Genomic DNA, 14,626 nt, shown 5'->3' with positions numbered 1-14,626 from the left:
AACCCTGACATCGGAGATCCCATGGCTGTTCCGTTGGTTTGTCTGTAGGTTTTGTTGTTGAAAGTGAAGTGGGTGGTAAGGCATAGGTCCACTAGCTTGACGATATTGTCGTTGCTGATGAAGTTGGTGGTGGTTGGTGTTTGTATCTTTGGTTCTTCTAATAGTGTAGTCAACGTTTCCTTGGCCAGGTTGGTGTTGATGGATGCGAATAAGGCTGTTACATCAAAAAGGAGACCATTATTTCATTCTCTTCTATCTTCATGTCTTTGATGGTCTTCAGGAATTCTTGGGTGGAGTGGATGGAGTGACGTGAGTCTAAGTGCTTTAGTCTTTGGTGAAGCTCATTGGCTAATCTGTAAATTGGTGTATCAGGTAGCAAGACTATGGGTCTAAGGGGAGCTCCTGGTTTGTGAATTTTGGGTAATCCATAGAAGCGTGGTGTATTGGATCTGTCTGGTTTCATTTTTCAGAAGTCAGTCTTATTTCGTTCTCCAGATTTCTGAAGTTTTTTGAGTAGGGCTGTGATTAGGTTCTCTAGTTGTGGGGTCGGGTCTATCGCCACTTGTTGGTACCAAAAAGTACTGTGTCCACTTTTTCAATGTAGTCTCTTTGATTTAGATAATGGATGCTTGATAATCATTCTGCAGGTAGGAATAACAACATTTTTAACTTTTGTTTTAGTCCTTCTAGTGCTTTCCTTTCTTGTGTATTGAGTGTGTTTCCTTCCTTTTTCCTGCTTAATGTTGGTGTCACAGTCTGATGGTTTGCTGGGTTTCTTCTGCGAGTTGGTTGCCTTTCAGTGTTGCTTCTAATGCTGCTAAGAAACCTTTCTTGTCCACATCCTGGAAGTTGCAATGTAATCCTCTTACTAAGACGGCTTTTTCAGTGTCTGTTAAGAGTCGGTCAGATACATTTTTTATCCGTGCTTCTGTGCTGTCATTTTGTCTAAGTTTGTCTAGTTTTTACACTGTGTTTGTCGCTGTTTAATGTCTATGGCTTGTCATACTGTGTCTGTCCAGTGATGTGCCAGCTCAGCTCACCTTCAACAACAAAACCTACAGACAAACCAATGGAATACCTATGGGATCTCTGATATCATGGTTCATTGCAGGGGCAGTAATGCAGAGACTCAAACAAACAGCTCTGCCACCATCCAACCCAAACTTTGGGTCCACTACGTGGATGACACCTTTGTCATCCCTAAACAAAACAAATTAGAGAAAACTTTCGAGCCACAAAAAGTCATGACTCACTCTCCGTAGTATCTTTACATACAGATGAGGAAGGACACCACTTCGTCTGGGACAACATATCCATCCTAGGACAAGCCAAACAGAGAGACATACAAGAATTCTTTGAAGCATGGCATTCCAACTGGATCTCAATCAACAAACACATTGATTTGGATCCCATTTACCTACCTCTGAGAAAAAGAGCAGGAAATGATATCACCAACCCAAGGAAACCTAAACACACAAATAAAAAGTGGATCATATCACCAGTGCTTCACTGATGATGTTACCTAGTATGGTGATAAAACATCTGAAAACAAACCTTCAAGCTCAGCGAGCAAACTTACATCCAGAACCTCAACCTGAGCTACAAATCTTCTCAAAACTCGCTAGTATTTTGAACTGTTTAGGCAACTGTAGGATTAGAAAGGTAAACAACAAATTAGTGTCAAAAGATTAGTTGCATTCCTTGAGCAAATGTTTCTAGGTGATAAAGAAGCTGAATGCATTATTAGAGACAGTAATCAATAGCATAAAAGACCACTCATGGCTGAGAGAGACAGACAACTGAAACTTAAGTGCAGATGTAGACAATTCAAACAAACTCTTACATCCAAAGATCAAGGGAAGAGCGATAAAGACAGATTACAAAATACAGAATAAAGATATTGCTGGCCCCTAGTGTATTTGTGGAATCATTCAGAGCTGGTAAACTCAAAAGTTGATAAAATTTCACCCTCATCAGTGGAGTTCAAACAGAAACATTAAGATTCCAAAGACAGATAATGGAGGTATCTAATAAACATGAGATTATGGGAGGACCTAGGGCTGTCCATAGACTTGTCTATCATTGATCATTTACTTACTGGATTGGAATCATAGATTAGGGGGATGTGACTAACAATGGCATTACTGTTGCATAGAATTATTATAACATGAAGAGTATAAAGATGTTGTATTTCACTTGGAAACTCTGAGCTCCATCTCTGATCTGAGCTGGGTATTAAGAGGCAACTGCACCCCACATGAATGCCAGATTTGGTGTGGTCTCTGGCCTCTCCCAAATATGTAGCAATAGAGCTCTGAATAAAGATCAATTATGCTAAGGAACACAGGTCATAAGACTCCTCTTTGATATTTCTCCCTACAAAATTAATGCAGTTAATTTTTGTTTGCTATAAATGCGGTGCCCAAGATCTGCTTTTCATAAACAATTGGGGGGGTGGGGTCTAAAATATTTTAATTTCATTGTGTTGCAAATCTAACGATAAAGAGGTTGATTTAGTGTGGCTTACTGTCTGTGTCATAACACTGACTGAAGTAAACCTTATGAAGAACAGCAGTAGAAAATATACTGCAATACTTCAATGGTATCACAATGTAGTACAGAAATATTCCAACATGAGTTTTCAACTGGAAATGTTGATTTCAAGTAGAAAAGCTATTTTAACTTGAAACCAAAATTTTAGTACCTTGCTTATCCTTAATAATTGAGAAAACTCAAACTAAGCTGTATTGCAACTTAAAAGCAAAATGAAGATGACAGGACTTCAGCTCAATTTCTCAGTTTAAGAATGGGAACTGAAATCAATTACTGCATGCATCAAATCTGATTGCAATTTGTACAGTAATCCTTCAGAAGAAAGATTTGGAGAAAAGGAAGTTGCAAGAAGGTTGCATTTGAGAGCTGTTTAAAAAAAAAGTTCAGCAAAATTTGAATAAATAACTCAATAAATAAAAGCAATAAAACTATATGCCACGAATTTTAAACAAACAAGGACTATAGTAGACACACAGAAGTCTGAAGGGTTAATATTTCAGGTATAGTAAACTCTCATTTTAACAAAGGGAATCCATTTCTGGTCTTCTTCCATAACGGAAAGATGTTGTGAAACTTGAAAGGGTTCAGAAAAGATTTTCAAGGATGTTGCCAGGGTTGGAGGATGTGAGCTACAGGGAGAGGCTGAACAAGCTGGGGTTGTTTTCCCTGGAGCGTTGAAGGCTGAGGGGTGACCTTATAGAGGTTTACAAAATTATGAGGGGCATGGATAGGATAAATAGGCAAAGTCTTTTCCCTGGGGTCAGGGAGTCCAGAACTAGAGGGCATAGGTTTAGGGTGAGAGGGGAAAAATATTTAAAAAAAGAGAACTAAGGGGCAACTTTTTCAAGCAGAGGGTGGTACGTGTATGGAATGAGCTGCCAGAGGGAGTGGTGGAGGCTGGTACAATTGCAACATTTAAGAGGCATTTGGATGGGTATATGAATAGGAAGGGTTTGGAGAGATATGGGCCAGATGCTGGCAGGTGGGACTAGATTGGGTTGGGGTATCTGGTCAGCAGGGACCGAAGGGTCTGTTTCCATGCTGTATATCTCTATGACAGGCTGGAAAGCTCAAAACATAACTAACCAGCTGCATCTTACAGCTAAATAGCCCAAGTGGCATGATTTTTTTTTGCTGGAGTTGTTGAATGTAGCCTGTGATCAAAGAATCTGCAGTATTATTAACGGGGACGAATCATAACTTGATGCAAAACATTCAAGTACAATCTTACCCCATTTTTTTTCTTCAGGGAATGAGAACTGACAGCAAGACAAGAATTGGTTACTTATTCCCAATTGTCCTTGACAAGGAAATCATTTTCTGAATCACTCCAGTTCATTTGGTGCAAGTACTCTTGCAGTGCTCTCACAAGACAGTTCAAGTGACAGTGAGGTAACAGGGCGGTGTATGACTTGGAGGAGAAGCTGCAAATGATAGGCCTGGGTGGGATGCTTTTCAGAGGGTAGGTGTGGACTCAATGCGCCCATTTCCGTAATGTAGGGACTTTACAAAGTGCTGAAACTGGTCAAGATTTACTGACAAATTTCACTAACTCTGCCTCCATTCCAGTATTGTAAACCAAATCTTTTATTGAGATTTTTTCAGAGGGACTATTTATGCATAACATTGGGACTTGCTGACTGTAAAGGCAAAGGGTCTCCTACACCTTAAATATAAACACATTTCTTCCAATTGCTTTGGGGTGTTTCCAGTATTTTCCATGTTTTGGATTTTCAGCAAGTAATGGTTTTTGGTTTTTCTATCAGCTATCACAATATTCTAAGTGAACTTGTACCCAAATAGAAATATTTTGCAATATCCTGAACTACAAACCTTGTGTTTAAAGATTACATGTTTAAAGATATGCACAGTGCAATCAATTTGGTACATACCAGATAATTACTTCTATCAACAATATCTAAAAGTATCTACTCTACAAATCAAACATATTGAATTTAAAACCGGTCACTTGCAAGTTTGTTTTGCAGGTACAGGATTAGATTAGATTAGATTAGATTACTTACAGTGTGGAAACAGGCCCTTCGGCCCAACAAGTCCACACCGCCCCGCCGAAGCGTAACCCACCCATACCCCTACATCTACATCTACCCCTTACCTAACACTACGGGCAATTTAGCATGACAAATTCACCTAACCTGCACATTTTTGGATTGTGGGAGGAAACCGGAGCACCCGGAGGAAACCCACGCAGACACGGGGAGAACGTGCAAACTCCACACAGTCAGTCGCCTGAGGCGGGAATTGAACCCGGGTCTCTGGCGCTGTGAGGCAGCAGTGCTAACCACTGTGCCACCGTGCCGCCCACTACAAACACAAAGAAACACGGGATGAAAAATTTGAGCTAAGTCATTGTACTTCATTTCAACCCTTTACGTGACTTACAGCAAGAAACTGACAAACATGACAAATTACTGGTCTGGCTTAAAGTGAACAATATAGATATTAGCCATACTTTAATTGACACACTGCACCCTTTCTAGGTGAAAAAAGCTATTAAGCATGCTGCTTTGTATTTGGTTTTTAAAAAATTTTTATATTCTCTCAGTTAGTATTGCTGTCATTTTCCATTTCAGTTCATCCGCTTTCCAGTTTTCCTCTACATCCTTGTGCTGTCCTTTGTTCAGTCTCTATTCTCTTTCTGCAATGTGAGTAATCTCCAACTTCTGCTCGTTAACTAAGTTTCACTTTCATTTTCACATTCTCACTTTCAAGGTCTTTTTCTTTAAATTGGCAGTGTGGAATATTAAAGCACAACTAGAATCCAGTGCATCTATCTATTAGAAAATGTTTCATAAATACAGCCATACCCATAGGCATTTCATTTAAAATATCCCAGCACTTGCACATGATTGGTAAAATTCATGTCTTTATTTTGGATAGCAACTGTTCTAAAATTATATGTTTGTTTTTAAAAAATGAACTCAGCTTCAAATCTGTGTCACTTCTTTACAATTCTGCTGCTGGGTAGTAGCAGTAGAGTTGTGGGACAGATGTTTCGGGCTGAAGCCCTTCCTGACGAAGGGCTCCTGCCTGAAACCTCGATTTTCCTGCTCCTCAGATGCTGCCTGACCTGCTGTGCTTTTCCAGCACCACTCTAATCTCGACTCTAATCTCCAGCACCTACAGTCCTCACTTTCGCACAGACATTTTAAGACCTGTACATAAACTTAAAGATGTAATGAAAAATGACAAGTTAGCAGACTAATTACCATCTGATGAAAAAAAAAGGGTGGTTGTGGGTGGGGAGTAGAAAACAATGACTGACTTTCTCTTTGACCCAAGAATTCCCTTGTAAGCACATTTTTAAAATGGATAACCAAGCTGTCTTGTAGCAAATTGTTTAAAATTTCAACAGTGCATACACCATGATAATGACTACATTCATTTTCAATGACAGCAGAACCAAAAAATTGAAATGCACAGAAATTTTGCTTCTTAATTTTTTTCCTTCTTTGTAATTGCTCAACCTCTTGGAAAAACATTCATCTGAAGAATGCTAAAACATAAAACTGGTCCATTTATTTTTCCATTCATCAATTCTTGCAAAAAATTCTGGAAATACAGAAATTCAAAGCTTTACTCAAATTCCTTTTCTTTGATTGTACAATAAAATTGCAGTTCACTACCATAAGCTAACCTCACCACCTTCTCATGTCTGCACCAGCTACACAAACCTACAAGAAAGGAGGTCTCCACTTCTGATTTAGAACAGATCAGGTTTTATTCACTTCACTCTTAATGGCCATGCTTCCAGCTCCATAAATCATTTGCTCCCAAATTCCCATACCAAGCATTTTTGCCAATCTATCCTTTGCTCTCCCTTTCAGACATTCTTTAAAATCTACCTCCTTGGGGCAACCTTTTGCCTACTTGGCTTAATAGTTCATTATGTGACTCAGCATTAAATTTACAAAGTGTTTTTGGATGTTTTATCAATTTAAAGGCAATATAGAAATGCTCATGTTATTGACGTATGCTGCATGTGCAGTCATTCTCAGATGCATCATCACTGAGTATGCAGTATAAAACTGCAAAGTAATTTCAGTTTGTCCCTCATCTACGCATCACTCTACACAAGCTTACATTTAGGCACCACTCTTATTTAGAGACACAAATTCAATTGTGCACTGAGAAAATAGTAACACCAAAAATAGAAACTTCTGTCAATAACAGAAAATGTCACCCAACCCAAGAGTCTCACACCTCAAACTGACCTCAAGAATTAGACTTTAAAAATAGCAAGCCATTCAGATATCTGATTAAACAGATGATCAAAACTGCTAAAGGATTGTAACTAGATCTAAAAAGGTTCCACTTTAGCACTGTGCACGTACTCACTACAGCACTTTAGCAGCAGAGTATATTGTGCATTATATGGTCTTTTCCTTATGAAACAGCACAAATAAGACAACCTGCTAATATATTTAGATTATATATAACGCATTCCATTTGAATATATGTAGTAAAATACGCACATCTGCAACAGTATTGTCTACCCATTAAAAGAATGTTGTTAGTCTCCAAAAAAACAAATACTTCACAACAACTTAACATGAGTTTATACAATTGTTGCTATTATGGCAAATTTGGCTAAGGCAGCTATTTTGAAAAGGCACTAAAATGTTTCTCACCATGTGTATTTTTTAGTATATAGTTTCACCATCACACCAAAAATAAACAAAATGATATCCAGAGGTTTTACAATAACCCAGTATTTTCATAAAAGTTATACAGTATTATTATGTACAAAGACACTTTACCTGTTCTTGAGACACCAATGAATACACATATAATGGCAGAAAGAGTCTGTTTAATAGATGATCTGTCAGTACATCATTCAGGAATTCACAGTTAATGGTCAGGATATCATTCAGATAATGCAGGTGATCCAGATGTTCAGCTACCAGGTCACTCAATCTGGCTCTATTTCTATGCCTGCCATTACAAGAGTTAAACATTACCAAAACAACAAATTTTGCAAACTGAAATTTCAATATATTACAACATCCAGCATCAGCATACTGAAATTTCAAAGCAATAAGTTCCCCTTGGCTGAATAAATGGGGCAAATTTAATCTCTATGTAGAAGTCATAGAGCTATCAAGATGTACAGCACGAAAACAGACCCTTCGGTCCAACCCGTCCATGCCAACCAGATATTCCAACCCAATCTAGTCCCACCTGCCAGTGCCTGGCCCATATCCCTCCAAACCCTTCCTGCTCATATAAACATCCAGATGCTTTTTAAATATTGAAATTATACCAGCCTTCACCACTTCCTCTAGCAGCTCATTCCATACATGTATCACCCTCTGTGTGAAAACGTTGCCCCTTAGGGCCCTTTTATATATCTTTCTCCTCACACCCTAAACCTATGCCCTTTAATCCTGGACTTCCACACCCCAGTGAAAAGAGACTGTCTATTTATCCTGTCTATGTCCCCTCATGATTTTTTAAAACTCTATAAGGTCACCCCTCAGCCTCTGACACTCTAGGGAAAATAGCCCTAGCCTATTCAACCTCTCCCTACAGCTCAAATCCTCCAACCCTGGCAACGTGATTTAATCCCTTAAAAGTAATAATGGACAAAAAGGATTGCTACATCATTGATTATCTGTTAATGTCTTTTTCGCACAAACAATTCAAATATGATATGCTCAGAGTGGTGCAAGCCTACAGTGAGTAAATACTTTCAGTTTCTTAATATTTCAATATACAAAGGGAGTCTTTTTACAAGTGAAAAGTATGGGGGGGGGGGGTGGAATTCTTCACTGGGAAGTAGCAGCAGAAGTGGCAGCAACCTGCATCTTGTGCACTGTAAACATCATTGATTTAACTGATACAAGCTGCACCGGTTAGTACCGATCCCTGAGAAATGATCGAGTCTGCAAAATGTCACCTGAAGTGAGCAGATTCTTTTGCGGTGGAGATTTTTTTTTAATTCACTCATGGGATAAGGGCATTGTTGACTGGTCAGCATTTACCACCCATCCCTTGCTGCTTTTAAACTAAGTGGCTTGCTAAGCCATTTCAGAGGGCAGTTGAGACTCAACAACATTGTGGTAGGTCTGGAGTCACATGTCTCCCAGACCAAGGAAGGATGGCAGATTTCCTTCTATAACAGGATATTAGTGAACCCATTGGGTTTCCAACAATTGGCAATGGCTACCTGGTCATCAGTAGATTAACTCTAGATTTTAAAAAAATGAATTCAAATTCCACCATTGGTGGTGGGAGTTTTGAACCCAAGTCCCCAGAACATTAGCCAAGTTTCTGGATTAACAGTTGAGTGATACTACCGCTAGGCCATCACCTCTCCTAGGAGATGGGTTTAAAATATTAATGATATGATATTCAACTTTGGCCCCACTTTCAAATGGGGCTCTTAGCTTTGAAAGTTGCCCACAAATATCTCGGCAATCTCAGAGGCATGGATTCCAACTTTCTTAATATTAATTTAAATTTGGTGCTACATCAAAGTGACCTCCAGCCATCCATAACATAAATAAGCAGCCAATCACCTTAAAGCATTCATACTGACAGAAAGTCCAAGATGTGAAATGTGCATTGATTATCCTACATGTTATTCACTAAAATGTAATTTAAAAAATGATTGGCTCTTACACATTGAATTTTAGGCTCTTCCTCAACCAATTAACTATTAAAAATGTAAAACACATGAACAATTTCCAATCATAATGGAAAACTTGACATTCCTCAATTACAAAAACTGGTTGTCAGAACCAAAAAGGTTTTGCAGCAATAATCAACTTAATTACCTCTTAATTAACCAATTACAAGTCATCCAGCAAGATGCAACTCTTTCCAAGGGTTTTAGCGATAAGTCTGGTCATGTAAAAGTAGCATTTTTTAAAAATCAGGTCAGTGATTTCTAATTAATTGTAAGTTGAGGATTCGTCTAACAGACATGCAGAATCACTGACAGCAATGTCTGGACTTCTTTCTGCATTTAACAGTAGAGGTAGCCTCCAGAAATTGCAGTTAATTTCAGCGGCGTAATGACAACAAATGCTGATTGCAATTTAGCATCATTGCAAAAAGCCACTCTTTTTGTTTTATTTTAACATTAAGTGTTAAAATTAAAATTGTGCAATTTATACCATATCAAAGTTTTGTTGTTGATATAATGCTCAAATTTCTCAAATTAAAAGAATAAAAGACTAAAACTCATCCAACTCCTATTTATTGTCAATTTCTGTCATAGATGGGTTTCAAGCTCTTTTTTCATTCATTCACAGGAATGTGGGTATCACTGGCTAGGCCAGCATTTACTGCCGATCCCTAATTGCCCAGAGGGCAGTTAAGAGTCAACTACATGCTGTAGGTCTGACATCACTTGCAGGCCACACCAGAGAAGGATAGCAGTTTCCTTCCCTAAGGGACATTAGTGAACCAGAATGGTGTTTTTCAACAATCCAAACTCTTAATTCCAGAGTTTCAGTGAATTCAAATTCCACCATCTCCTGTGGTGGGATTTGACCTCAGGTCCCCAGAACATTAGCTCAGTCTCTCAATTGAAAATCCAGCGATATTGCCACTGGGTCATCACCTCACCAGGTTGGACCTTGCATTAGTTTAAACAAAATTAATAAAAATGCTGATATCAAACTAACACCAAAATGGGTTCAAAAAGATTTACAAGGATGTTGCCAGGGTTGGAGGATTGGAGTTACAGGGAGAGGTTGAATAGGCTGGGGTTGTTTTCTCTGGAGCGTCAGAAGTGGAGGGATGACCTTATAGAGGTTTATAAAATAATGAGGGGCATGGATAGGATAAATAGACAAGGTTTCTTTTCCCCCGGGGTGGGGAGAGTCCAGAACTAGACAGCATAGATTTAGGGCGAGGGGGGGAAAAAAGATATAAAGGGAACACAGAGGGTGGTGAGTGTATGGAATGAGCTGCCAGAGGAAGTGGTGGAGGCTGGTACATGGGTATATGAATAGGAAGGATTTCGAAAGATATGAGCCAAGTGTTGGCAAATCGGACTAGATTAGGATATCAGGTCGGCTTGGAGGAGTTGGACCAAAGGTTCTGTTTCAGTGCTGTACATGACTCTATGACTTACACATTTGCCAAAGTTTCAATCCTTATAAAACATTGTGGTACACATGCAAGTGTTGATTCACCGATCCTTGAACATGCAGATGTCAAAACACACAAGAACCGCTGCCAAGTATCAAAAAACATTTTGAAACTTACTCTTCGTCAGTTTGCAAACAGTTGTCCAACTCAATCACATGACTTCCAATGAACCAAACCAAATTGGAGAAATAGGGAACTGCTGTTTTGTCTCTGATGTAGTGCAACATAAGCTGGTTATCCACTGTCCACATGAAAAGCAAAATACAACTTCTGGTTACAGAAAGCAAAACTGAAACTAAATCTCAATACTACAGTCTACAACACATCAAGAAAACTACAATATTATCTCTAATATAGCAATAATAATTACTTAATCATGAAGGCATTATTTTACTACATCATGCTTTATGTTATGAGTCCAATCTGCTACCTCCCAATCTGCTTGGCAGAGTTAACCCTGATGTCAGCTTCTAAACATTTTTTGCACCATCAATTAAGACTACTACTTTCATCTCTGTAACACCATCAAAGTCCAATCCACCTCATCTAATACTGAAGCCTTCATTGTAATTTTGTTATCTCCGTACTTGACTATTCAAAAACAATTCTGTCCAGTTTTCCATATTTTACCCAATGTAAATGAAGGCCATCTAAATCTCTGCTGTCCATGGCCTTACTTATGCAGAGTCCTATTAAGCTATTGTCTTTATGCTTTTTGATCCAGATTAGCTCCTAATCAAGCAGTACATTAAATGTTAAAACTCCCACCTTTAGTTTTAAATCCCCTCGTGGCCTTGTCCTTACCTATCTCCACAACCTCCTCTAGCATCCTTAATTTTATTTGCTCCATCCTTGGCAATTATACCTTTAGTTGCCTTCTGCCTAAAACTACGGATTTCCCCCACTAAACCAATCAACCTCTTTCACCTTTTTAAGGTGCTCCTTAAAGCCTGCCTCTCTGACCAAGCTTTTGGCCATTTGTCTTTAATTCCTGATGAAGAACTTATACCCAAAATGTCGATTCTCCTGCGCCTCAGACACTGCCTGACCGGCTAAACTTTTCCAACACAACACTCTTCGACTCTGATCTCCAGTATCTGCAGTCCTCACTTTCTCCCTGCATTTTGTGTAGCTCAAATTTTGGTTTGTGAAGCTTGGAATTTATTACATTAAAGGTGATACATAAATACAAACTGTTGCTATTGGCAGTACATTACCACCCAATATATTTTTGTTGATTGATCAGATAGTAACATGTTGAATTATTAGGCACATAGGTATCTTGGAGTTATCATTCCTCCACAGTAGACTGATGGGAATTGGTTACACAATTGCAAATAATTTAAAATTATTATTTGCTTCCATCAGTCCAAATTAGATTTTAACATATTTCAGAATTTTGAATGAAATGGTTAACGTTAAAACAAACCATACAGCCTTCACACACAAAGACCTTAGTGTATGACCTTTTCCCAAGTTATAATCTTGAAAATGTGGCAGTTTCATATGGTCTACGGCATAAAGCACTCCAAGACTTTACCATCATTTAAATTTCAATCGTCAGCGATGCGATTCCTTTAGTGTCGGGGAGTCGATACTAGCTACTATTGTCCAAACTTCCCATAAATAACACAAATTATTTGAATAATTTTACCTGACAAAAACAACAACTAATCTTAAAATGTAAAGCAGAATTTGTGTATAGTAGGAGTTGCCCCTACATTTGGTGAAAGGGAATCCCACCAAAACAAAAAAATATTTTTCAAAGTCTTTCTACTATAGTCAATGCTTATATTCTCTACCGTTTTATCAGTTATTTATGATAGGAGTATAAGTATCTTGTTTGAAAAGCTGTTTACTTGCATGTTAGGCTAAAGACTCATTTTTATTTGGTAATATAGCGCCCTCTCAAGTTCAAGAAAAATATTCTCAAAAAATATTGGAAAATCAAGTGTACTCCCAAATTAAAAAGCTCAAAATTATTTCTAGTGACCGGATTCTTGTATTCATCCATTTCATTTGACTTTTTTTTTGTTTCAGCAGCAGGAAGTGCAGGAGAGTTGACCGGGGGCTGCTGGGAAGGTGAGTCACTGATTTTAAAAACTTACCTCATGAATAGGTGGAGTGCACGCTGAGCAGGAGCGGACACGGGACTGCTGAAAAAGTGAAGTAATATATTTGGGCGGTTGCATTACCTGAAACACTACTCAGGTAGTGTCTCCCCCCCCCATCCTCCTCCAACCAAAAAAAAAGAGTTCTGTGCACCAAATTGGTAAGGTTACCAGTTTTCTTTTATTCTTTATTTTGCTGCAGTCTCTTTGGGAATGGCGGTTCAGGCAGTTGAATGTTCCTCCTGCAGGATGTGGAAGCTAAAGGTCATCATAAGTGTCCCTGCTGACTTCCTGTGTGGGAAATCTACACAACTCCAGCTCCTCCAAAACCACGTTAGGGAACTGGAGCTGGAGCTGGATGAACTTCGGATCATCTGGGAGGCATAGGGAGTGATTGAGAGGAGTTACAAAGAGGTAGTCACACCTCAGGTGCAAGAAAAAGGTAAAATGGGTTACAGTCAGGGGACCGAAAGGGAACCAGCTGGCAGTGCAGGGAACCTGTTCAAAGTTTGGTAGAAGATTTGTAGCTCGGGTGCTCATTGTTGTGGTTCTGTTCGCCGAGCTGGGAATTTGTCTTGCAAACGTTTCGTCTCCTGTCTAGGTGACATCCTCAGTGCTTGGGAACCCCTGTGGCTGTTCCCCTCAATGACAAGTATACAGTTTTGGATACTGGTTGGGGTGGGGGTGGAAGCTGTGCAGGGGTAAGCCATGGGGTACAGGTCTCTGGCACAGAGCCTGACCCTCGTGCTCAGAGCTGAAGAGGAGAGATGAACAGAGCATTAATCGTTGGGGACTTCAAAGTTAGGGGGTCCAGTAGGAGGTCCAGTAGGAGGTTTTGTGGGAATGAGAGAGACTTACGGTTGGTGTGTTGCCTCCCAAGTGCCAGGGTTAGTGGTATCTCAGATCATGTTTTCAGGATCCTTGAGAGGGAGGGTGAGCAGCCCCAAGTCATGATCCACATAGGCACTAATGACAAAGGTCAGAAAAGGTTACCATTTATTGGTAGAGGGATTGTGATTTTGAGCCATGAAATCATGCTGCAGCTGTACAAAACTCTGGTGTGGCTGCACTTGGAATAATGCATACAGTTCTGGTCACCACATTATAGGAAGGATGTGGAGGAAATTTACTAGGATATTGCCTAGTTTGGAGGGGAAGGTCTTAAAAGGAAAGGCTGAGGGACTTGCCGTTATTTTTATTAGAGAGAAGGTGGTTGAGAGGTGCCTTAATTGAAACATGCAAGATAATCAGAGGGTTAGATAGGGTGAACAGTGAGAGCCTTTTTCCTCAGATGGTGATGGCGAGCATGAGGGGTCATAGCTTTAAACTGAGAGGTGATAGATATAGGACAGTGTCAGAGGTAGCTTCTAGACTCGCCAACTTTAAGGGCATTTAAATGGGCATTGAATAAACATATGGATGAAAATGGAATAGTGTAGGATAGATAGGCTTCAGATTAGTTCCACAGGTCGACGCAACATCAAGGGTCAAAGGGCCTGTTCTGCATTTAACATTCTACGTTCTATTACCAGCAAGATTTAAAGATGCATTCAATGATGGGAGAATTATCTAGAGACTTGTTTGCTGCCATAACATCCATTTTACTTACCTGGAAGAAAAGGCAGCCATCTTATCACCCACTACATGTGGAAACTTTAGAAACTATTTTGGAAGCATAAAATATTTTCTCTCTTCTGACCAAAAATAAGATGTGCACATGGTGCTTCAACTATAGGATATTGAGTTTTAGAACTGTTTGTTTCGAAATAAAAGTGACTTTGTTTCTGCAAAAATCTGTTCAAGGTTACTTCAGCTTCAAAGGAATATGCATTACCATA

At 39.2% G+C, this 14,626-nt stretch overlaps 1 protein-coding gene across 1 annotated transcript in view; it reads right to left on the bottom strand.

Annotated features, from left to right (window-relative positions):
- clec16a (C-type lectin domain containing 16A) overlaps positions 1-14,626 on the bottom strand; it is a 267,248-nt gene that overhangs the window by 221,111 nt on the left and 31,511 nt on the right. The window contains exons 7-8 of the mRNA XM_072560020.1: positions 10,795-10,918; positions 7,335-7,509 (exon numbers count right to left, since the gene is read on the bottom strand). Of these exons, the coding sequence (XP_072416121.1) occupies positions 7,335-7,509; positions 10,795-10,918 (299 nt within the window). The remainder of the gene's footprint in view (positions 1-7,334; positions 7,510-10,794; positions 10,919-14,626) is intronic.

The sequence above is a fragment of the Chiloscyllium punctatum genome, chromosome 40, assembly GCF_047496795.1.
Source record: "Chiloscyllium punctatum isolate Juve2018m chromosome 40, sChiPun1.3, whole genome shotgun sequence".
NCBI classification, from domain to species: domain Eukaryota; kingdom Metazoa; phylum Chordata; class Chondrichthyes; order Orectolobiformes; family Hemiscylliidae; genus Chiloscyllium; species Chiloscyllium punctatum.
This window is presented reverse-complemented; position numbering and strand designations above follow the sequence as displayed.